A 22,917-nucleotide genomic window follows, 5' to 3' on the forward strand; every position below is an offset into this window, starting at 1 on the left:
TCTCCTCTAGCTCTGCCCGCCTGCACTGCTTAACGCTAGTCTCCCCGCCAGACAGTGAACGTCTGAACACCGGGCCTCTGTCTGTTGCTCAGACATCCTGGCACCCCTGGCCTCTGGCCCGGAGCCGGGCACTCAGCGGAACTCGGGACACGCTGGCCAAATGAGCCAACAGGCTGACAGGCTCTGCTCTGCAGACGTGGTTCTCACTTCCCACAAAAGGCCCCCCAGCATCTCCTACCCAAGTGGCTTCCGGTGGAGTAGAGTCCGTATGCAGCCCATGGACACATGCACCCACGGGGGAAGTCACTAGCGAGTCTTAGGTTTTATTTTAAAATGTATACATCGTTTGCCTTTTCCTTCAGAAGGGAGCTAGTTTTGTTTTGATACAAAAATGTTTTTTTAAAGTTATTTCCAATTAAATTTTTCCCCCCAAAATACAGTTGGGTAAACTGGTTGTTCCATCGTTTTATCCCCAGGTCTGGGTACCCCACCGTGGGGTGCATATTTAATGCCCACCTTTCTCACGAGGAGCCCCTCCTCCCAGCTTTTCCTCTTTTCTTTTTTAAGCAGCTTCCCCGTGCCAGGGCGCCGGGCGCTCCGCGGAACTCGGAGATAAGGCACGTCCCAGGCGCTGTTGAAACTAGCGGTTTCCATGGCCTCAGTCAGTTTGGTTGGGTTTAGGAGACATGAGGCGCCAAGGAAGTCACAACAGAATTGCTGTTGACCTTGGACTGGCTGCTCCCGCGGCAGAGTTAAGCACGATGCTGTTTCTCCAGGAGTAATTTCCACCCTCAAACCCCACCACCAGCCTGAGCCACAGAGGTTCACTAGGAGGAGGGCACTTTAAAGGTGTAAGTGAAAGAGCATGAGGCCCGAGGAGCCGCTTCTCTGTAGAAGGAAGCTTTGCTATGGGTGGGGGGGAGGGGGGTCCAGGGCATGTTTCCACCCCCCAACTCAGTCCCAGCCCCCCCAGCCCCCCCAGTCCCCCCAGCTCTCCTCACTGGGAGGCATGCTGCTGGGCCCTAGGTAGGCCTTCATGTATGAAACCGACCCCCTGGGTCAAGGAGAATTCCAAATCCTTACCCCCTGCAAACGGGCAAGCAGGCGGGAGGGAGGTGGGGAGGGGAGCAGAGATGGACAGCTGGCTCGGCTTTCTGCTCTGAGAAAAAGGCAACAGAGGTCTCTCCACTGACTCGGCGTTACATGAAGACATCATTTGCCCAAGACACAAGCCCCACAAGCTCCGAAAGTGGGAGATAAAGGGAGTGACAAGAGGAAGATAAACGCACTTGGAAGCAAAGCCATCAGCAGCGTTTCCTGAGGACATCCGCACTCAGTGAGTAACACAGCTCCCTGGGAGGTGGAACTGGGCCTCCAGCAGCACCCAGCATCCCCTGCAGGCCCCCAACAGTTACACCCCCCCGTTGGAGCCACTTCTGAGAGAGCCTCGACAGTTCCGGGTCCCTTCCCTGGGGTACTTACTCCCCTTTGGGGGGGTACCTGCAGGACAGTGAGGTGGCACAGCTGCCCCGAGGTAGGGCAGAGCCCAGAGACACCGAGTCCCAGGCTCCCCTGAGCCCTCTCTATAGAAGGTAAGTAAAATGAAATTCCAAAAACAGTGAAGGAGAGACAAGGACCGTGATAAGACCAAAAAATATGTATGTGCAGCCCTGGCCAGTTTTGCTCACTAGTTAGAGCATCAGCCCACAAATCAAAGGGTCATGGATTCGATTCCCAGTCAAGGGCACATACCTGGGTTGCAGATTCAATCCCCACCCTCCACCCCCCAGTTGGGGTGGGTACAGGAGGCAACCAATGGATATTTATTTCCCTCTCTTTCCCTCCCTTCCCGCCCCCCCCCCAAAAAAAATCAATGGAAAAATATCCTCAGGTAAGTATTAACAAAACAAAAATGCATGTGCAAAAGCTGATCATTACTCGATATTAAAGAAAGATTCTACTAATTAAGATTAAAGATGAATTAGAGAGAAAATTCTCCCAGTGACAGCAGCAGAAAACCAAGCTGATCAACAATCCCGAGAGAAGGACGTTAAGATTCTGAAATTTGTCCAGTATTTATATGCTAACCTAGGCTTATTTCTCCTTCACAATGAAATCTAAAACACCCTGGAAATATGCATGATTACTTCAAAGGGGCAGGTTATGCACCAATGGGAATAAAACTACAAAAGACGCCCTTTGCTGGGGGGAGACCAAGGTCAGGACTCCTTTTCCTCACTGGTAATCCACTTCTGCACTTCAGCAAATTAATGCAACTGGCTTCAGGGAAACGTTCTCATTAAATTAATAGTGTTTGGCAAGCATCAGAAACACAGAATCCCACAGACAGATAGATACAGGCAGGAAGAATCACAGTTCAATCCAAAAGCCACACACGGAGGAAACATCAGAGTCCACACGCATGCAGGGGAGCCTCGGGGGGGGGGACACACACAGCCGCCCCCGCACATGAGGCAGCAGAATGGGCAACATGAATCCAACTGCTTACCCACTAAGGACACCAAGAACCAGGTTAAGGACGAAAAATGAGCCAAGGATTATCAGACTAACAAAATACACCCATGGCCATTCCCATCCTATCGCATCATTTACCTGTAAAATGTAAGGAGATCAGTTATCAGTTATCTATTTACTAAAAGAGCGGAGCCCCAGGAGCAGCTGCCAGACCATGTGGGGCTTTGGTGGAAGGTCAGTGCCCCCAGGGCGGGAACCCAGGGTCATCCGTTTTTTCATTTTGTATTTTGTCTTCACATAAGGATAAGTTCTGCTGTGGAAGGTCTGGGGCCTACCAAAACTCTGCTGGGACCAGCTCATTTAGCGACTGTTTTGTACCAATTCATCTGCATTACATTTGGATCCAGACCAGTAAAGCAATTATAAATGTGTCTCATTTTAGGACAGACAAAAGGGCAAGCAATGGAAAGTATTTAAGTCCCAAGCAACAGTGCTGATTAGCTCCTGGTCAATAACTATTCTATCGCTTCCTCTCATGAAGGCTGGTGGGGTTCCAGGAACCGCCGTGACTTGGGAAGGCCCGGCAGAGGACGAGCATCTTGGAGGACATGCGAGGCCTGGCACCCACCCACCCGCGGCCCCATCTAGCAAAGCCTGTGTGGTCTTGGCAACTGTCCTCAGGGCTCTGCTTTCAAGATGAAAGAGGTGTAGCTTACCCGCTCAATACACCAAGTACAAGATTTAGTACGAAAAATGACCCAAAGATGACGAGACTGACAAAATACACCCAGGGCAATTCAAATCCCATAGCATCATTCATCTGTAAGAAACAAGATGGTCTCATAGGGGAGGGTTAATAAGGGAATACAGTCAGGAAAGAGGGTCACATTAGAGACAGCATTTTATACATTTAATGAAACATTTACTTAGATTCAAATCAGAGACAACAGTAGCCAATACATATTCATTATATCATACACACACACACACACGCACGCACACACACACACACACACACACACACACACACAGTCATCAAAGCTTTAAGGGTAAATGAGAGCCAACTTCAGCCACCAGCAGGGCAATCCTCTGGGATTTGGCTTTTCCTCCCAGGAAGCTGCCACCATTCGGGATTTCCTGAAAGGATCGTGGTAGAGGACAAAACTCTTGCTTTGCTGAAAATTATTTCCTCCTCTGTCCAAGTTGTTAGTGCTTTTTTTGCTTTTGAAATTTGGGATGGTGGAAAAGTCTTAGTTATAGAGACAAACTGGCAACATTTGACTTTATAAATTATATTCTTTAAAAAAAAACTAAAATAATAACTTTCCATTGGGAGCCAACCTCTCCAAGGAAATCTAACCCGCCCTAATTCTGGATGGCCTGCAGTCCGTAAGCCAAGCACAGCTAAATGCAAAGAAGACAGAGCTCAGAAGTCAGCGAGCTGACCTACTCCAGGGTGCTCTGGGGAGTGAGATTTTCACGCCTGCACCACAGGAAGGACCCAGGAGAAGGAGAGCACTATTTCCCACACCTACCCTGGATGACCCAACCTAGAAACCTGTGGATAAAGCTTTCTCTAGAGGAACCCCATGCCCCACTGTGGGACAAGCTTCTGTGGGACAGTCAGACATGGCCTTCCCAACAGATACCCCCAGGAGGGTTTGGTCATGAGCAGTTTTCCTGCCGGAGCAAACAGGAAGTTCACGGCCAGATGGAATTTTCCAACAGCTCAGGTCAGTGTTAACTTGGGCAAATGCTTCTCCCAGGAAGGAGATGCTAAGGACCAGTTGGGGACAACAGGAATGGCCCCGGGCCCGACTTTGCTAGGATACCCAGCATCTCCAGCCGACAGAACGGTACCTAGTCTGGGCCGATTCGTGGCTCTTGCCCTGCAGGTGCAGGCACCTCAGCCTTTACGCATGTGCTTTCCTCCACGCTATGTGGCTCCGGGTTTCAGCTTTACAGAATGAGGCTCATGCATCTTACTGTTTGCCTCACACAGAAGCCAAACAGGAAAAGGAGAACATTAAAAAAAAATTACCTAGCATCTGTTACTGAAGTCTAGGGAAAGGGCATTAAGTCCCTTATGAAACACCTGTTTGGCCACATGAAAACTGATGTGCTTAATAGAACTCATATCAGTCTGCACATCTTACATTGGCAATTAGAGTAATGAATGAGCCAGGGCCATGGCTGCAACTGTTGATCTAATTAAGCCGGATAAACTAGTTTCAGCAGGAAGGCAGAGGATAATTCTTCCAAAGCAACCCGCCACCAAACTTATTTAAAAACCCACGTGTACAGGACAAGTAAACAGGCTGCTTGGGGTAGTGGCCAGAGCCCAGCCTGGAGGCAGGACCTTCCAGAGGGACCTCTGTGGGCCTGTTTCCTCTCTGTTGGAACAGGAGTATATATGACAGGAGAGAGCATGTTCACAGGATGGGAGAGAGCTGTCCAAAGCCCAGGATTCTCATCAGGAGACCTCGCTTTTCAACAACTCTGGCCAAGTCAGTGGGACTGAGCCCTCGGCTTCACCCCCTCATTTGGGCCTCAGTTTTGTGTTGTCTGCTCCATCTGGGAGGAAACTTCTATTTTTAAGGAAAGACCTTTATGATTTCTTAGGAGTGTTTGACAGATTCAGATTTGCTCAAATCAGAAATATCACTTGGAATGATCACTGGAGGCTGGGGGCAAGGCTAAATCTACACAAAGGCCATAGGAGACCCTAATCCCCAGACATCGGGGAGGAGAGGCAGAGCTCAAGCTTTGAGGGCAATCTTTCTCCCGACTAAACCTTCTCAACCCAGGCTCTTCTCAGAGGCTAGTGTTTCCCAGGCCTTATATACACAGGACAAATCAGAAGTGGCAAGCTGTTCCCCAAAATACCCACATGAAAATAGAGACACTAGTTGGGATTTTGTCTACAAGGTCTTTATCCACAATGGGGAAATGGGTATGAGTTGAAGCATTTCAATTTAGATGGCTTTTTGAAATATCTATCTCAGAGTTATCATGTGGAGCCACCTGGTGCCCAGGGAATACTATTCTATTGAGTGTCAATTTTCCCTTACTTCAAAGGTTGAAATGGGTATTCATATCTCCAATTAAAGGCCATTTTAAAACTACTAGAAACACCACTGGATACAGTTGGGATGCTGGTTATAGACTCCCTGAGCATGGAATAAGAGAATGGTACAGGAAGGCAAGCACTTGGCCAACTAGAGAGGAATTCCCAGGTATCCTGAAGGAAGTCAATGGTCAAGTTGACCATGAGAATTCCCCGTTAGATCCTGACAGCCAGTAACTCCATGGTGCCTTCACTGAAAAGAGCTTGGCAATAAGGCAAGCGGCCATATATAATTTACATGGACAGCTCTCTCCTGAAACCAATACTTTTTAAATTAACTTCTTACATTCAAAAATATGTCTCTGAGTTGAAGGGGGGGGGGGGGGGAAAGAATCATGTAGTCTTGTTCTGCATCTTAAAGACAACAAAAGTAAAGCCTAAAGAGCCCCAGTGACGTGTCCAAGGTCAAACACCAAGCCCTAGCCCAGCCCTAACGTTCTTCCCTTACACTACACCCTTCTGCCTCTGTGGTCAACAAATGCATGTGGGTCAGATGACAGTTAATTATGTTTATGGAACTCAATTTATAAAAGCTCCATTAATAACTTTTTTCCACCAGAGTTAATAATCCCACTCCCCACACATCCATATGGCTCTGTTCTAAGTGTGTGTTTCTGAATATCGGGCCTACCTGTACTTTCCTTCTCAGGACCATTTGCAAGACTCTCTTAAGATCTGAGGTCTTAATGAGCTTGGGAACACTGACTGAATATAAACCTGACAAGATGCAACATAATCCCTGGGCAAAGACTTTGTCCACCATATACAAACACCCAAAGGATTGGAAAATTTGCTTGCCATCAATATTTAAAATCAAATCTTTTTAGTTATTTCTTAAGATGTTTCCTTGATACCCTAGTTGTGGGTAAAAATTAATATTTAAATATGGCCCATCTACACTGAGGCAAAGGGATTTTACACTTGGAGAGTAATAGTAATTAGTATTTGCTGTGCTGGGCATGGATGTTCTCTTCTGGAACAGCTATGTGGCTTCCAGCTGACTGTGGCCCATAGCATATTAAAAAGGCTTGGTGCCTCGCCTGCCTATCTCTAAGATGTAATCAACAGGTAATTAAAAAAATAAATAAATAACCTGATGTGTTTCAGAGACTAAGATATTGGTGAAGACGGTGGAAGACGTGACTTTGCTGCCCCAAATGTTATAGAAGGGTGGAGGAATACCAAGGAGAGAGTGCTGGGTTCTAGTCTATACCAGACAAACTATGAGCTGCAGGCCAAACCCTCCCAGCCACCTGCTTTTGTACAGCATTTGAGCTAAAAACGGCATTTACATTTTTAAATGGTTAAAAAAAATCAAAAGAATGTTTTATGACACATGAATATTATACAAAATTCAAATTTCAGTTTCCATAAAAATGGTTTCATTAGAAACCAACTGTCTACGTGTTATCAATGGCTACTTCTGAGCAACCTGGGCAGAGGGCAGAATTGAGTAGTTGTGACACAGACATCATGGCCTGCAAGACCATATTTACTATCCAGCCTCTTACAAAAAAGGAATATATATAGCCGAAACGATTTGGCTCAGTGGATAGAGCATCAGCCTGCGGTCCCAGGTTCGATTCCGGTCAAGGGCATGTACCTTGGTTGCAGGCACATCCCCAGTGGGGGGGGCATGCAGGAGGCAGCTAATCGATGTTTCTCTCTCATCAATGTTTCTAGCTCTCTATCCCTCTCTCTTCCTCTCTGTGAAAAATCAATAAAATATATTTTTAAAAAAGCATATATAGCCACATTCTAGATCAAGGACCACACCTCTTGCTGTAGGACCTAGGGATTTTCAGTGGTCTCTCTATATTCCACTGTTTCAATCTTCAAAATCCCAGACTTTCTATAAAGGGATATAGGCTGGAATAATATTAAGTTATGAGTGCTCCTCCATTGAAATAAAGATGCCATGTAGTTCATAGATACTACAATTACTGTATTGTTAAATTATTAACGCTGATTATCATATTAACAATAGAGATCATAATTACATGATCTTAGGTGAGACTGAAATGTCCTCAGGAAGGCATGTGGACACTCGTTTCTGGGTACATGGAGTTTTCTCTCCTTTAATCACACACTCCCAGAGGTTTCACTTGCAGAATGTGCAGAAATATAACATAAAGCATAAAATTGTCCTTTAGTCAAGGCATGTTGGATCAGCAGAGAACAATTTACCATGACTAGACTGAACAACAAAGTGGAGAGGATCACAGATTTTTTTTTTTTAATCAAAATGCTATTTTCTGTACTGTTTTGGGAAGGATTAGAGTTTGGGCTATTTGGATGATACTTTTTGTATTTATCAGAAATTTCAAGGGAAATCTGAGAGTGAGATCTCAACTAATCTAAGCAGGAGTTGTGACTTTTTAAACGATACCAGTGAAAAGGAACCCTTTGCTTAATGTGAGGGTCCCCTTGCATGGCCAGAGTCTTGGCTCATCCAATATAATCTCCTTTGTCCTCTCCATGGAAGGCTTTGACATATAAATATAAACAACAGATATGCAAACCCACACAGACACACACACACACACACACACACAAACACACACACTCCTATAACAACAAGGCAAAGGAAAGAAAAGGGGAGAAATAAGGAATAACATGTTGGTGCTGCTTAAACCTTATGACCAAACTATACACAAACTTTGGGGTTGAAAATAAAAACATGCCCTCGCTGCCTAACACTGAGGATTCAGGGACTTCTATAATCCTGTAAGTATGTGGTCACTGGTGAAGGGAAGCAAAAACCTACTGTAACCATCAGATGCTCTGTTCTCTGAATTTACAGAGTAATATGAAATCCTATAAAGTGTCTAAGATGGAAAAGCTACATCTCAATCTCCGGGCCTTCGCTAGAGACTGCCCATTCAAGCGGCATTGTATTACTAATGAATTGCCTTTTAACAAGTTATTATTGGAATCCTGGTTAATCTCATTTGGATTTTTGGTGTAACCTCAAAATCTATACATCAGCCATTTTTCCCCGGCAAGTCTGTGGCATGGAAAATAATTTCTAAACTTCTGTGCGCTTCTTCAAATTCTACCAAACAAATAAAAACAGACTCGGCTCTGGGAAATGGCCGTTAAAATACTACCGCTCTTCGTTCATGGCCAAGCCTCCTGGCACGGTCTGGATCAAGAAGAACCAGAATCCAGCCATCGAAGGGATGTCCCCCCTGTTTTCACAGCCAGTTGGATGGGTCCCCACTCCATTTCTACCCTCTCTGCCAGGGTCCTTTGGCTCCAAAGAGAAAGGAAGAGAGAGCTAAGGGCTTGTATGGGCTGATTTATATTGTACTGAAGAGGCAAGGGAAATATAATAGGGGAAAAACCCATTTTGGCTTTAGGGCTGTGCTAAGTTATGGGAAGCATGAAAGGTATGCAATTTATGTTCCCTATCTTCTGTTTAGGAGACTAATAAAGCAACCTTCCTTTGTGTATAAAAGAACAATTTTAGCCCCGGAGGCCTCTTCACCTGGGAAATAACTCCTGGCTCTCTAAGAGCTCAGTGGGGCCAGCCTGGCCTTCTGGCTCCTCCAGACAGGGGCCACTAGGCACACTCAGCAAGCACTCCCCAGGCAGCACAGGGGCGTGGAGGGAGCCAGCACTAGCCTCCTGCTCTCTAGAAAGGACACACTAAGGCCCTGAGGAGCAAAGGGGATGCATCTTGCTGAGTGAAGAGAGGGTCTATTTCCCTTGCCCAAAACACTGACTTCCAGGGTTTCTCTGTCAGCCAACTCCCCGGTGGCTCTAGCTAATGCAGCTGTTATCCAAAGAAAGAGCACTCCGCCCACTCCCTCCCCACGCTGCTTACCCAGTAGAGCACGTCTGTCCAGCCCTCCATGGTGATGCACTGGAACACGGTGAGCATAGCAAAGGCAAAGTTATCGAAGTTGGTGATGCCTCCGTTGGGGCCAACCCAGCCGCTCCTACACTCCGTGCCGTTAACGATACACTGGCGTCCATTCCCTGAGAACGCACACGGCGCTGGGTCCTCTTCGGCTACGATATCTGCAGGCAGAGCAAGAGGGCTTCACCACCCAACCATGAGCATCAGGACACCCAGGCCGGAGGAGGCCGGGCACCCTTACTACCTCCCATCTCTGCTGTCTCAGAATCCCACTTAGCCTTCAGGTCCGCGCCACACAGTGCCTCCTCCGAGGAATCTACCATTTCCTGAGCTCACAGCACCTTTCTCTCCTGGGGCTCTCCCCCTGTGCTCACTGGCAGCGCCTTTCTCAAGCCTGTATACAACACCACTGATTCGCCTCGTGTTCTAATTTTGGGGATCCCTCATCTTGCTTGCCAGGACACATTATATAGAAAATTGGGACCAAAAAGGAGATAGATTTATTTTGAATCTAATTCACACTAGGAACTGGCTCAGTAAATTCACTGGTACATTTGGCTTTTTTTTTTTCTTTCTTTTTTTTCTTTTCACTCTCATTTTGTTTTAGATTTTTTCTCAAAACCACAAAAGTTGTTTGGGAGGAAATAAAAAGTTGGGTTAGCGACCATTTTCATTACTCACCTGAGTCAGCAAAAAAACATGTTTTGTGCATTTTTCCAATAAAAAGTTCCAATCCTATAATAGCATAGATTATGATTACAAATAATACCAAAAGGGCTATGTGAAGGAGGGGAACCATGGCTTTTATAATGGAGTTCAGGACAACTTGTAAACCTAGGAGAGAGAGAAATAAGTTTGTGAGCCAGGAAGAAACTCCAGTGATGCACATATATATTTCCTAAAGGTGCCTGCTTTGCATATGACACACAGTAATAAAACTCAGATATCTCAAATATTTTCATTAACATCAATCTGGATGTGAAATAAGTTAAAATGAAAACTTAAAGATCATCTCATCCAACTTCCTCCCTTGACAGATGAGGAAGACCCAGAGAGGGGACTGTCCAGTATCAAAGTTAGTCATTCATTCGTGCATTTGTCCGTCCATTCAACAAAGTTCCTTGAACATCTACCACATGGCAAGCATCAGGTGGGTGCTCTGGGAGAAATGAGGGTGTATTGAATAAGTGCCTTCTCTCAGAGAGCTTATATTCTAGGAGGAGACATATGAATGAAATGCAAATTAAAGGTGGCACACAAATGCTGTAGGAACATCAGTCATAGTTAAACATCGTTTCTGAGTGGGGAGGAGAAAGAGGACTGGGTGGCAGCCTCCCCTCGGCAGGGCCTGGGTCTGAGGAGGGTGACTGCCTCCTCAGGGGGGCAGGGGAGAGGCTATGCCAGGCAGAGGGGAGAGCGCACCAATGCAGAGGTGAGCCAGCGCGCTAGGGGCTCGGGGCGGGGAGTCTTGGCTGGTGAGAACAAGCAGGAAGGAAAAGCAGACTGCAGCTGGGTAGCTCTGGGCTTGAAGCTGGGCTACAGGACCATCTTTAGTCCATGAGCGAAAGGCAGCCTCTTTAGAAAGACGAATGGGGCAGCAGGAGACAGGATCAGGGGAGACCAGACTGAGCAACTGAATTTGAGGGAGAAGGTACCTATAGAGGCAGTGTCATGGGGTAATCCTAGTCCCCAGCCAAAAAAAAAAAAAAAAAAAAAAAAAAAAAAAAAAGCATGTCAAAAGGAGGCTCTCCTGGAATGAGGGAAAGGAGGGAAGAAGGTGAGAGCAACTCAGAACCAGTGAGTAGATCACGGCACAGCATGGAGAGGAAAGCACCTGCAGCGGAGCCCTGGGCTTGAGAGAGGAGGAAGGGACACGAAAGCCTGGAGGCTGTCTATGCAATAATTGTCAGAGCCACGGTACAGGAAGAGAGAGAGAATGGAGAGAGGGATGGTGGTGGGAGGAGGCAGAAGCCCGAGGGACAGTGATGGCCAGGAAATCAGAACTCACCCTAAAACGCGACTCCCACGTTTAATGTCCTACCTTCTTCCCGCCACCCGTGACCACGGCTACTGCTCTGCACCGTTCACTCTCCTCTTTATTCTCTTTCCCTTCCCCTCCCCTCTTCTTCCTCCCCACTGACTCACCTCATTCAAACTGCCCTTTTCTAAAACCTTCTCACTCTTCCAGTACACACTCAAAGAATGAAGGAATGTAAGCTGAGATGCTAGAATTAAGTTAGAAATCAGAACACACCAAGTAGAGAGGAGAATGGTTATCAGCAATGATAAGAAAGATGGGAAAGAGGTGGGGGACTGGTTGGGAGGGAAGACTGATCAGAGGATTTCAGTCTCACAAAGAGCCCATCTTTCTAAGACCCTCATTGTTACCCAAATCCTAAGTACTGCCTTTGGATGTTTAAATGCTCAAATGGTTTCTTTTGGGGGGGAAAAATGATCATTAAGATGATTGTTAATGTTTTTACCTTCTAGAAAGAACAGATGGGGAAAGAAAACATCTGCTTTAATCTACTTGGATAGGGTTTGTTGTTGCTGTTGTTTATTTTTTAGATGTGGAGAGGCCATCCAAAATCACCATTCAGCAGTTAGCTCGTCTCAATTCCATGGCAGTGAGCTACGTGTTTCATGAGTATGTTAATATTTAAGGTTCTACCGTATTTCAGATCAGCCATATTTGGGAGATGAGGTTGTATCTCAATGTGAACTGTACACTTTTATGTGACATTAAGCTCCTTTGTCTACTGTCGATGTGTATAGACCTCATGGGAGCTCTGATCACAGAGGCAGAGGGGTGACGTGGAAAGAGCACCAGGAACTGGGAGGCTGTGGGTCCGGCCCTGTTGGCCACCCACCAGCTACAGGAACCTGAACAAGTCGCTGCCCCTTGGCGGGCCCCGGCTTCCTCGGGGAAAGGTGCTGTTGGGGGGATGCTCTCTAGGGATCTTTCCCACTCGGACGGTCTGGGATTCGGATGAACACTTATCAGTTAACTGCGTGTGGGTGGCCAAGGGCTCCGCAGATGTCTGCACTACTCTCTTCCGAAACATGCATTGTTCTACCTTCCACTGAACAAATACATTCACACACACACACACACACACACACACAGAGAATCCTGTCTGATAGGACAGTCTCAATTCTCTTTAGACATGACTGGGCGTTTCCCAGGTGAGTGTAAGCAGCCACCCTCTCCCAGGCACCTTTAACCATCTCGAATACTTGAGAAGAAGTCACTGGGCCTCAGATGCCAACCAGCATGGGCAACAGCATGACCCAGACCCCCAACCCCTCTCCCCAAAGCCCATTGGGTCTGACGAGAGGCCTGGGTGGTCCCTCCAGGGCAGTTAAAACACGGCTGACACATTCTCACACAAGACTCAGAGCCCGTGTCTCCCTGCCAACCCCCAGGAGAACATGATGCAGACCTTGGTCAGATTTCAGAGTGGGGTTTTTTGGGGGGAAAGGAAGAAGCACAGTTTAGCACTGGTTCGTGAGAGGCAGTGGGAGCACTCGACTAGTCATTCAGTGACAAGCTCACGAGGCAAGGGAGCCAGACCTGGCCGAGTAAGTGCCGAGTTCTCACCACCGTGCACGCAAGCTCTGCAGCACGCACGCAGGCAGGCTCCCTGCCGTCTGAGGGGGGGATGTCGTGGTTACTTTGAAATTAGATTAAGCTGTAACAACTACGTCTGAAAGAACGTGTTTGCTCACTGAACTTCTCGTGTAACCACGTTCCACCCTAACAGAGCCAGGCATTTCCAAGGTATTCCTGTTTTTCTCAACCGCTTCCAGACAGTTCTGTGGTTTTGACTTGCGCTGATCTTTTTTCAATGAAAATAAATGAACCATCTGGAAAAACAAGTACACACAAAACACCACTTCCTACATTTTAAAATGTTAAATGTGGAAATGGCTCTTTCTTCCAGAGGATGTCTGGTGTGTTCTGAGCGCCAACAGGTTTCATAAAAACTCACGGAGAGGTGCTGGAGGAACAAGACCGTGGTCTGTGCCCTCCTGACGGCTTCCCGAGGGTGGACACAGGCACGGCCTGCAGGCCCAGTCCTCCCCACCAGTCCTGGGAAAGGTGCTAAGACCCCTAGCCTCTGAGGTCCCCACAGGGGGTGTCCCATCAGGGACAGAGCCCCGAGAGGCACACCTCACACCCTTTATGGCAGCAGCAGCCTGCAGCTCCCGGCCAGGGCACCGGCAGGACATCTGTTCCCACTCAGGTGGCACTCAGCTGGGCCTGGTCGGCAGCAGGCAGCACACGAGGGCCTGGCATGGACAGGGGGGCATGAAAGCATCCACCTCTTCCCCAGAACAGGATGGGCACAGTCTAGCCCCCGTCACTCCTCACATTGAAAAGGGGCCAGAGTGGAGCCCTGGATAAGCCACTTTCAGAGAAGTGCCGGCCAGGGTGCTGTCACAAAAGGAAACCAGCCTTGAAACAGGCCTCATGCCACCACTTACTCCGTCTCCTCTTTTACAAAATGGGACGGCACACGGTTGCCAGCCCCTCTAGGGGCCATCACGGGATCCAGGGACAACAGAGGCCGAAGTGCACTGCAAACCGCAAAGGCCTCCGGTCGCCCGCAGAGCCTGGGCCGGCCCACCGCAACTCACCTGCGGCCCTCGGCTCACACTCCCGAGACCCACCCAGAAGGGAAAAATCCACAAAACCCCGGCTTTAGGAAGCAAAGCGAGCTTACTGGGCACTCCTGACACTAGCCGAAGCGGCCGTAGCACTCGAAAGGCGCGGAGGGCTTTGACATCGAAGCCTCCTGATTTGCCACCAGAGTGGTTACCGCCTTCTGTTTCTTTGGTTAATTGTTCCAAAATTACACTAAACAATCTGAAAGGAGAAGAGAGGGAGAAGCGTCAGAGTCTGTCACCCGGGGAAGCAAAACAGGGTGACAACAGCAGTTATTTCTGAACCAGGGCTAATTCTGCGTGGCTGCTGCTTGAACAGAGGGAACGCCAGGCCACGGCAAGGACCGGGCGGGGACTCCGGAAGGTGACCCCTGTGTCTAACATGATTTGGATCAGGGACTGATCTCCTATTTCTCTGCCAAAGGAATGTCCTCCAGCAAGTCCACCAGCATGGCAGAGGGGCCTTCCTGGGGTCCAGCGATGACAAACGGAATTGCCCCGACAGGAACGACAATAATGGTGGTGACAGCTACCATTTCTGAGCACTCACCAGGTGCTGGTTACTTTACGTACATTATCTCATTAATCCTCACAAAACGTTCTGCAGGAGCAATTATTACTAACCCCGTTCTACAGCTGAGGAAACAAACTTCCTGGGAGCAAGGGACGTGCCCATGCTCACAAAACCAGTGGCAGAACTAGCGTATGGATCCAGGTACGTTGGCTCCAGGAGGACGAAGGTTCCACAGGGCAGGGAGTTTTAGCCTGTGCCGTTCATTTGTTCACTGAGTCTCGTCTAGCAAACAGTTCTTGATACGTTAAAGGGGTGCTCAAAAATATTTGATGGATAATTCAATGCACGTATATTGACTTCGAAGTCCCACATCTTCATCGGAATGCTTGCCATCCACCACCTCCACCCTCAGAGGGATGTGTGCAGAATGATGTAAACCAGAGGCCGGGGGGCTGTGCGAAGGCCAAACGCAGCAACCTGAGGCATGAAGACCAGCGTTTCTCTTTTGAAATGTGAACAACGCTGCATCTGGCAGCCGCGACCAATTTTTTCCTTCTCTCAGAAGGTTTCTCGGATAGAGCGGTTTCCAAGCGATCTGCGCACTTGACAGTTCCTTTTGCTCTTTCAAATAAACATTTACTCCTTGGAATTGCTGCTTGTTTTTTTTCAGGATAAATATAAATTTGCCCATTTCAAATAGAATCAGCTCCAGCCAATCAGATTGTGGGAAAGACTGGCCCAGCAACAAAGAAAAGGTCTCTAAAGTTTCATTAGCAGCCAAAGCAGAAACTCGGCCCCACTGGCACGCCTCTGGATGGCCAAGACACCGCGTCCATAAAGCACAGGGTGGTCTGAAGTGCAGCCCTGACCAGGCACGGACATGCCATTCCGGGGCATGTAAAGTCCAGTCGTTTGTTTTAATAACACTGCAGCAGTTAGCAATGAGCCCGGGCGGGTGAGGGGGCAACTGAGTCAGTCTCTACCTTTTCAAAGCTTCCGATGACAGGTTTCTCGTATTAGCAATGTGTTTTAATGACCATAAACCCCTGCGGCAAGGCTAAAGTTCAAAGTCGCCCTCACAAAAAACAAAGGGGAAGAAAGAAAACCTCAGACTTTTCTGAAATGTGGCAGCCTCAGGAATTTCCAGCCCAAAGAGTTAGGCAAGTAATTTATGCAGGTAGTGACTTAAAACTGCTTTTAAGTACCAGTTTTGCAGTGTACACTCTGTGGTCTTTTATCCCCTGTTCTTCAGCAATGTCCTTGAAGACAGGTGACTAATGTCTCCCTCCCACTGCAGAGGAAGCGGGGTCTGGGAGGGAAGCTGGCTGCTGCTTCCGGACAGCCATGAGTGGCCGTGGTCAGGGGCTGGGGCTGGCTTCCTTCCTGTGAGCCAGGAGGCATTAAAGCAAGCCCCTCGCCTTCCCCGGGGTTCAGTCTCCTCTGAGTAAAATGAGAAAATGGGATTACATGATCCAGAGCCCCACACCTTCCCATCCTAATATTCTGTGATTCTACTCCCTTCAACACCACCTCCAACAAAAAAAAAAAAAAAAAAAAAAAAAAAATTTTTTTTTAAAAAATGTACCATGTGCCTGAAGAGATAAGGACATGAGGAGAAAGTATTTGATATTAGATTATTATTAAACATTGACCCCAAGCTCTGGCCTGTGTGGCTAAGTTGGTTGAGTGCCATCCCATGCACCAAAAGGTCCCCCATCTGTTCCTGGTCAGGGGACATGCCTGGGTGGTGGGCTTGATCCCTAGTAGGTGGCATGCAGGAGGCAGCGATTGATGTTTCTCTCACATCTGGATGTATCCTCCCCCCTTCCCCAACCCCCACCTCCTTCTCGGTCTAAAAATCAATTTAAAAATATTTTTTTTTAAATAATTTACCCCAAGACAGGAGAAAAAAGGCAAGCAGCTACCCAACCTGACTCAAGTCAGAAGCACCAGAATGAGCACTGCCCACCTTCTTCACAAAGCTTAAATGAAGAGCCCGAATGCTGTTCATCGAAAAATCCGAGGCGCGGGAGAACAGCGGCTGAGATCAAACGCTCCTCAACAGGGCACAGTATCAGCTCTGGTAGACCCACCGAGTCCTCCTACGTCACATTTTAGACCTGTCAATTACTTTCCTAAAGTCTCCGTTATAGGAATCTTAACAAAAGCAGGTCATGGCTGACTTGGAATGGAAAATCCATTGGATTGAGATACAGTTTGTAGTTGGGAACTTTAAAAGAGTAGGACTTTGATTTCAGTGAAGACATCATTTAATTTTTTACCCCTTTTTAACTTTTCTTCCACTCTTTGACTACAATTTAGTGCATATTTTAGAAGAATAATGTAATGTTCTAAAGTTTTTAATATTTAACGGGGAAAAAAACAACCAAGTCCTATTCTAGTATTTTAACTTTCTTGAATTTTTACCGTTTCAAAAAACAATGTTATAACTACTAATTTATAATAATTTATTTTAAGCATATAATGACATGTTTTGACAAAAGTATAAGCAAGCCTGGGGTAGTCTTCCTCCCTCCAAGCCCAGCCTTGGGTAGCCACGGGTTGGCTGATTATCAGTTGGGACTTTTTCCCTTTTCTTGAATCTTATCTGAACAGAATCATACAGCTTGTTCTTTTTTGTTTATCTTCTTTTGCTCACCATGTTTTTGAGAGTCATCCAAGTTGTTATATTTATCAGCAGTTCATTTCTTTTTATTGTTGAGTGATACCACAATGACTTACCCATTCACCTGTTGAGAGATATTTGAGTTGTTTCCACCACCTTTTCTTTATTATGAAATAAAGTCTCTTTGTGAACATGTATTTTCCCTCATCTTGGCTAAAGGTCTACTAATAATACTGGTAATGTGGTCATATGGTAAGTATCTGATTAATATTGTAAGAAATTGGCAAGCTTTTCCAAAATGATTGTGCCATTTTCTATTCCTACAAGCAGTGTATGAGAGTTTCAGTTGCTCCAATTCTTGGTTAACATTTTGGTAGTGTCCACAGTAGGTATGAAAACGCTGTCCTTGTGGCTTTAATTTGCATTTCTCTAATTACTAATGATGAACATCTTTTCAGATGCTTGGTGAACATTTACATATCTTCTTTTGTGAAGATCTGTTCAATTTTTTTTTTTGCCTATTAATGTACTGGTTATCTTCTTACTATTGAGTTGAAAGAGTTCTTTATATATTCTGAATACAAATCTTTAATCAGTATGTACTGTGAATTTTTTCCCAATCGATGCATTACTTTTTCATTTTCTTCACACTATCTTTTGAAGAAAAGTTTTCAGTTTTGATAAGGTCCAAATTTTCAATGATTTCTTTCATGGCTAGTGCTTTTTGTGTCCTAAGAAATCTCTGCCTACCCCAAGACCATAAATATTTTTCTCCTAAACATTTTATAGTTTTAACTTTCACACCTAGGTCTAGGATCTGTTAAGGTAGTGTCTATATACAGTATGAGGTAAGGATATAATCTTTTTTTTATATGGGGGAAATAGTTGTTCCAGCATCATTTCCTGAAAACAGCTTTCTCAACCCATTGAATGATCAAGGAAGCTTTGTCTAAAACCAATTTTATTGGTGGTGGGGGTTTGAGGGGGGGGCGAGAATTGCTTTTTGCCTGGTGTGCTCAGTGTTCAAGCATCAACCTATGAACCAGGAGGTCACGGTTTGATTCCTGGTCAGGGCACAAACTTGGATTATGGGCTCTTATCTCCAGTGTGAGGCGTGCAGGAGGCAGCCGATCAGTGATTTTCTCTCATCGTTGTTTCTCTCTCCTCCTCTCCCTTCCTCTCTGAAATCAATAAAAATAAAAACCAATGTTGTGAGTCTATTTCAAGACTCTATTCTGTTCCATTGATCTTGATATCTACTCCTTACGTCAACATCACACTGTCTTGACCACTTACTGTAGTTTTATAGTAAGCTTTAAAAGCAGGTTCTAGCTTTGTTCTTAAATATGTCTTTGGCTTCTCTAGAGCCTCTCTAATTTCCATTTAAATTTTCAAATAAATTTGTCTAGATAACAACCTTGCTGGGATTTAGATTAGGATACACTCTGTAGCTTAATTTGAGAAGAACTGATAACCTAACAATATGGAGTTTTCTAATCTATGACATTGTACATCATTCCATTTATTTAGGTCTTCTTTAGTTTCTCAGAAAGGTTTAGTCACTTTCAATGCACTATCCCTACATATTTCATGTTTTTTAATGCTACAGTAAATAGCAGTCTATAAAGTTAATTTTCCAATTAGTTCATGACTATTACATAGAAATTATCAGGGGTTTTTTTTCATACTGACCTTTTACCCAGAAACATTGCTAACTCGTTCAGAAAACATAACTTTGTTGGATTTTCATCCTTTTTAAATACACCCAGACCTGTTTTATGTCCACAGATATGTCTCTTTTGGTTAATACTCCATGTGCATGTGAAAAGAATGCGTATTCTACTCTTGTTGGTGGAATGTTCTAAAAATGTCAATTAAGTGAAGTTGATTGATGGTATTGTCCAAAGCTCCCTATGTCCATAGTGATTTTCTGTCTACATGTTCTATCAACACTCCTCAAGGGCATTAAAATGTACTACAACTGTAGATTTGTCTCTTCCTCCTTTCAGGTTCTATCAGTTTTGGCTTTGTATATTTTGAAGCTCTGTTATTAGGCACATATATATTTAGGATTATTACATCTTCTGGATTAAATGATAACCTTTATTATTATGAAATTTCTCTTGTTATTCTTGATAATACTCCTTGTTTTTAAGTCTACTTTGTTGGATATTCATATAGCCATTCAGATTTTTCTTAGTTTTTTCATTGCATGTATTTTCCTGTCCTTTTACTTTCAGACTGTCTGTGTGTTTATATTTAAAGTAGTTTTTTATAGACACTGTAGAATGGGGATTTTTTAACATATAAAATTTGATAAACTCTGGGTTTTAATAAGGGTTTATAAATCTGGGTTTAAATATACCATCTTATTTCTTTTCTATTGCTCTGTCCATTGATAGTTTTTCCTTCTCTGTCTTTTTTTAGGTTGAGCTTTTAAAATACAAACAAACAAAATTTAATCTCCTGCAATACAGGCCTGTTAGCTATACCTCATTATTTTTCTAGTGGCTCCTTTAGAACAATTGTCGGGGGGGGGGGGGGACTTTTCAAAAGTGCCAGAGAGTACCCCTTATAGGATTTGCAGGCCATAAAGTCTCCATCATAACTACTCAACTTTGCCATCCTAATACCAAATAGCCATAGACATGAATGAATGTGACTGTCTTCCAATAAAATTTTATCTATTAAAGCAAACAGCAAGACGCTTGTCAACATGGGGAAAGGGAGGGATGGGCTGAAGTTTGCTGGCACACACCCCAGGATTTACACGATACATCTTTAACTTATTGCAGTCTACCTTCAATTAATATGTTGTCACTTCACCTACCATACAAGCACTTTGCAGTAGTATATGGCTTTTTCCTTGTTCCTGCCCTTTGTACTATTATTATGTATTTTACTTTTATAAGAGCTATAAACTCCATAATACGTTGTTTTGCTTTGAATAATAAATATTAAAGAGATTTTAAAATGATAAATGTTTTACTATTTATCTAGATATTTACCCTTTCTAACATTCTTTATTCCTTTTTTGTAGATCCACATTTCTATCTGGTGTCATTTTCCTTCAGTGTGAAGATATTCCTTTAACGTCTGTTGAGATGCAGATCTACTGGTGATGAATTCTCAGCATTGGCTTTTTTTGAAAAAGTTCTGGGTTTTTTTACTTCAATTTGGAGATCTCTTCACTGAATAAAAAAAAAAAATTAGGTTCCCTAACACTTGAAAGATCTCGCTGTAGTGCTTTCTGGCTTGCACAGTTGCTTACAAAAAGTCTGTAACATCTTTTATCTCTGATTGCTTTTAAGATTTCCTCTTTGGTTTTGAGCAATTCAATTATGATTATATTGTAAAATGCCTTCATGTAGCTTTTTTCATGCTTATCTTGCTTGAATTTCTTGGATTTTTTAAATTATATATATATTTTTTTATCACATTTAGAAAAGTTGGAGCCATTCCTTAAAATAGTTTTTGCTGTCTCCCTCTATCTCCTCTCTTCTGGGATGCCAAATATGAGTATCTGTATGCTAAAGCACTTGATATTGTCCCACAAGTCACCAAGTGCATTCATGTTTGTATACAGCATTACTCTTTGTGTTACTGAAATGTCTTCATGATCCTAGATATTTTTTCTTCTATTGTGTCTATCCTGCTGTTAAGCCAATCCAGAGAATTTTCACTTCAGATATTTGTCAGCTCTCGAAATCCCATTTGTGTGTTTTTTATATTGTCCCTTTTTCATTACTATAGTCATTCATTCCTTTAAATCCATAAGGCATATTTATAATAGCTATTTTTAAAGCACTGTAAAATAATTCTCTTCTAATTCCATCATCTCTGTCATTTCCAGGTCTGCTTCTATTGATGGAATTTCCTCCTGGTTATGGGCCACATTTCTTCAGATGCCTGGGGATATTTGGCTGGAGGCTAGACACATTTAAAATGTCTGGATTTTGTTGTCTTCTTTTAAAGAGTGTGGCGTTTTCTTTAACGGGCAGTTAGGTAACTTGCATATCAGTTTTCTCCTTTTCAGGCTTCTTTCCAAATTTTATCAGTAAGGGTTTCAGGTGGTTCTTACTCTGCAGCAGAGGCTGGCAAATGTATTTTGTAAAGGGCCAGAGAGCAAATAGATGGTATGGCAAAAGTCGGTTTACAGTTGTTCATATAAAAAATAATATAATAATTAATAAGTAATAACACAAGAATAAACTCTGTGTTTCAGATATTCACAACTGCAAACCGACTTTTTCCCCACTCTGTATTTTAGACATTCTGGATCTAAACTACTCAATTCTACTCTGTGAATATATGACACTGTTACAATAAAACCATATTTACAAACATCAGTGGCAGGCTGGATTTGGCCTGTTGGCCATAGTCAGTCAACTCCTGCCTGAAGCTAGTTTATCCCCAATACTAATGTCCCTCTGGAGTCTCTATTGACATTCCAGGGTGTTCAATGACATCTTTCCACACTGGTTGGAGTTCCCTAACAGTGTTCTTTGCCTGGCCTCACGGAATCTCACCCCATTAATTGTAGCTGAGCATTCAGTCAAAACACAAGAGGACCCCAAGCCATATTTATAGAGCTCTTTCTCTGAATAGCTCCCTCCCCTTCTACACTTTGCCTCTCAAATTTCAGCCACCTCAGCCTCCCTGACCTCTTGTTTCTGTCTCAAGGTAACAAGACCACCACACTGTACCTGGTTCCCTCTCTGTGCTGTACTACGGTCTGAAAAAATGTCTCTCCAGGCAGAAAGTCAAGGTGACTGTAGGGCAGCGACAAAGAAATGGAGCTGAAGCTCTCCATCCTCTAGCTGAACACCAAGTCCAAGGTCAGGAGAGGCACAGCAAGGTTATTCCAGAATCAAGACACCTGCAAGGGTCCTGCTAGCCAATCCTATTAGAGTTCACCAAATACAGGAAAGTATGATACATATCTATCATCTATTCATTTTAGCTGCACTACCTTGGCTGTCATACCTTAGATGCCAATATACTATGGTGAGTTTTGCAAAAGCTAACTTTTTCACCAAAAGTCTAATTATCCCACTGGGCCGACATTGCGGATCCCATTTTAACCTCAAAGGTTTGAAATTAGAGCTTCGAAAATTTTCCCACTCTCCCAATATCCAACTAGATTAGTCTCCCATAAAAAGCCAAAGGATTCATGATAAAAAAAAAAATAATCCAAGCCGAAGCCGGTTTGGCTCAGTGGTAGAGCGTCGGTCTGCGGACTAAAGGGTCCCGGGTTTGATTCCGGTCAAGGGCATGTACATTGGCAGCTGGTTGGTGTTTCTCTCTCATCAACGTTTCTAGCTCTCTATCTCTCTCCCTTCCTCTCTGTAAAAAAATCAATAAAATATATTAAAAAGAATAATCCAAAAGATAAATTATCTTGCTCAACTATAAAAGGTAACGGAACAAGTCATAGAGATGAAAACAGAGAGGTCATTTAACAATCTATCTCTGTAAAGCCAAATGTAATTTTAGGAGCAACGCATTTTGTAGCCACGTAGCGAAGACCCAGCAATGGGATATGGTTTCTTTTTCCATGTGGGTATTTGGTCCAAAGATCCAGCATTCCTTTAACACTGATTCATTTTTCTCTTGCTGGCAACATTTCCAGGTGTGGAAGG

At 44.5% G+C, this 22,917-nt stretch overlaps 1 protein-coding gene across 6 annotated transcripts in view; it reads right to left on the bottom strand.

Moving 5' to 3' along the window:
- Positions 1-22,917, bottom strand: part of CACNA1D (calcium voltage-gated channel subunit alpha1 D) — a 284,634-nt gene that overhangs the window by 123,630 nt on the left and 138,087 nt on the right. For 3 of the 6 annotated variants that reach the window (XM_036430837.2, XM_045579044.1, XM_036430842.2), the window contains exons 5-8: positions 14,195-14,337; positions 10,149-10,301; positions 9,432-9,628; positions 2,510-2,613 (exon numbers count right to left, since the gene is read on the bottom strand). In XM_036430837.2, the coding sequence (XP_036286730.1) occupies positions 2,510-2,613; positions 9,432-9,628; positions 10,149-10,301; positions 14,195-14,337 (597 nt within the window). Of the gene's footprint in view, positions 1-2,509; positions 2,614-3,191; positions 3,296-9,431; positions 9,629-10,148; positions 10,302-14,194; positions 14,338-22,917 lie in introns of all 6 variants that reach the window. The other 3 variants (XM_036430839.2, XM_036430843.2, XM_036430840.2) reach the window with 1 other exon arrangement.

Source organism: Pipistrellus kuhlii, unplaced genomic scaffold, assembly GCF_014108245.1.
Source record: "Pipistrellus kuhlii isolate mPipKuh1 unplaced genomic scaffold, mPipKuh1.p scaffold_m20_p_11, whole genome shotgun sequence".
Taxonomy (NCBI): Eukaryota; Metazoa; Chordata; class Mammalia; order Chiroptera; family Vespertilionidae; genus Pipistrellus; species Pipistrellus kuhlii.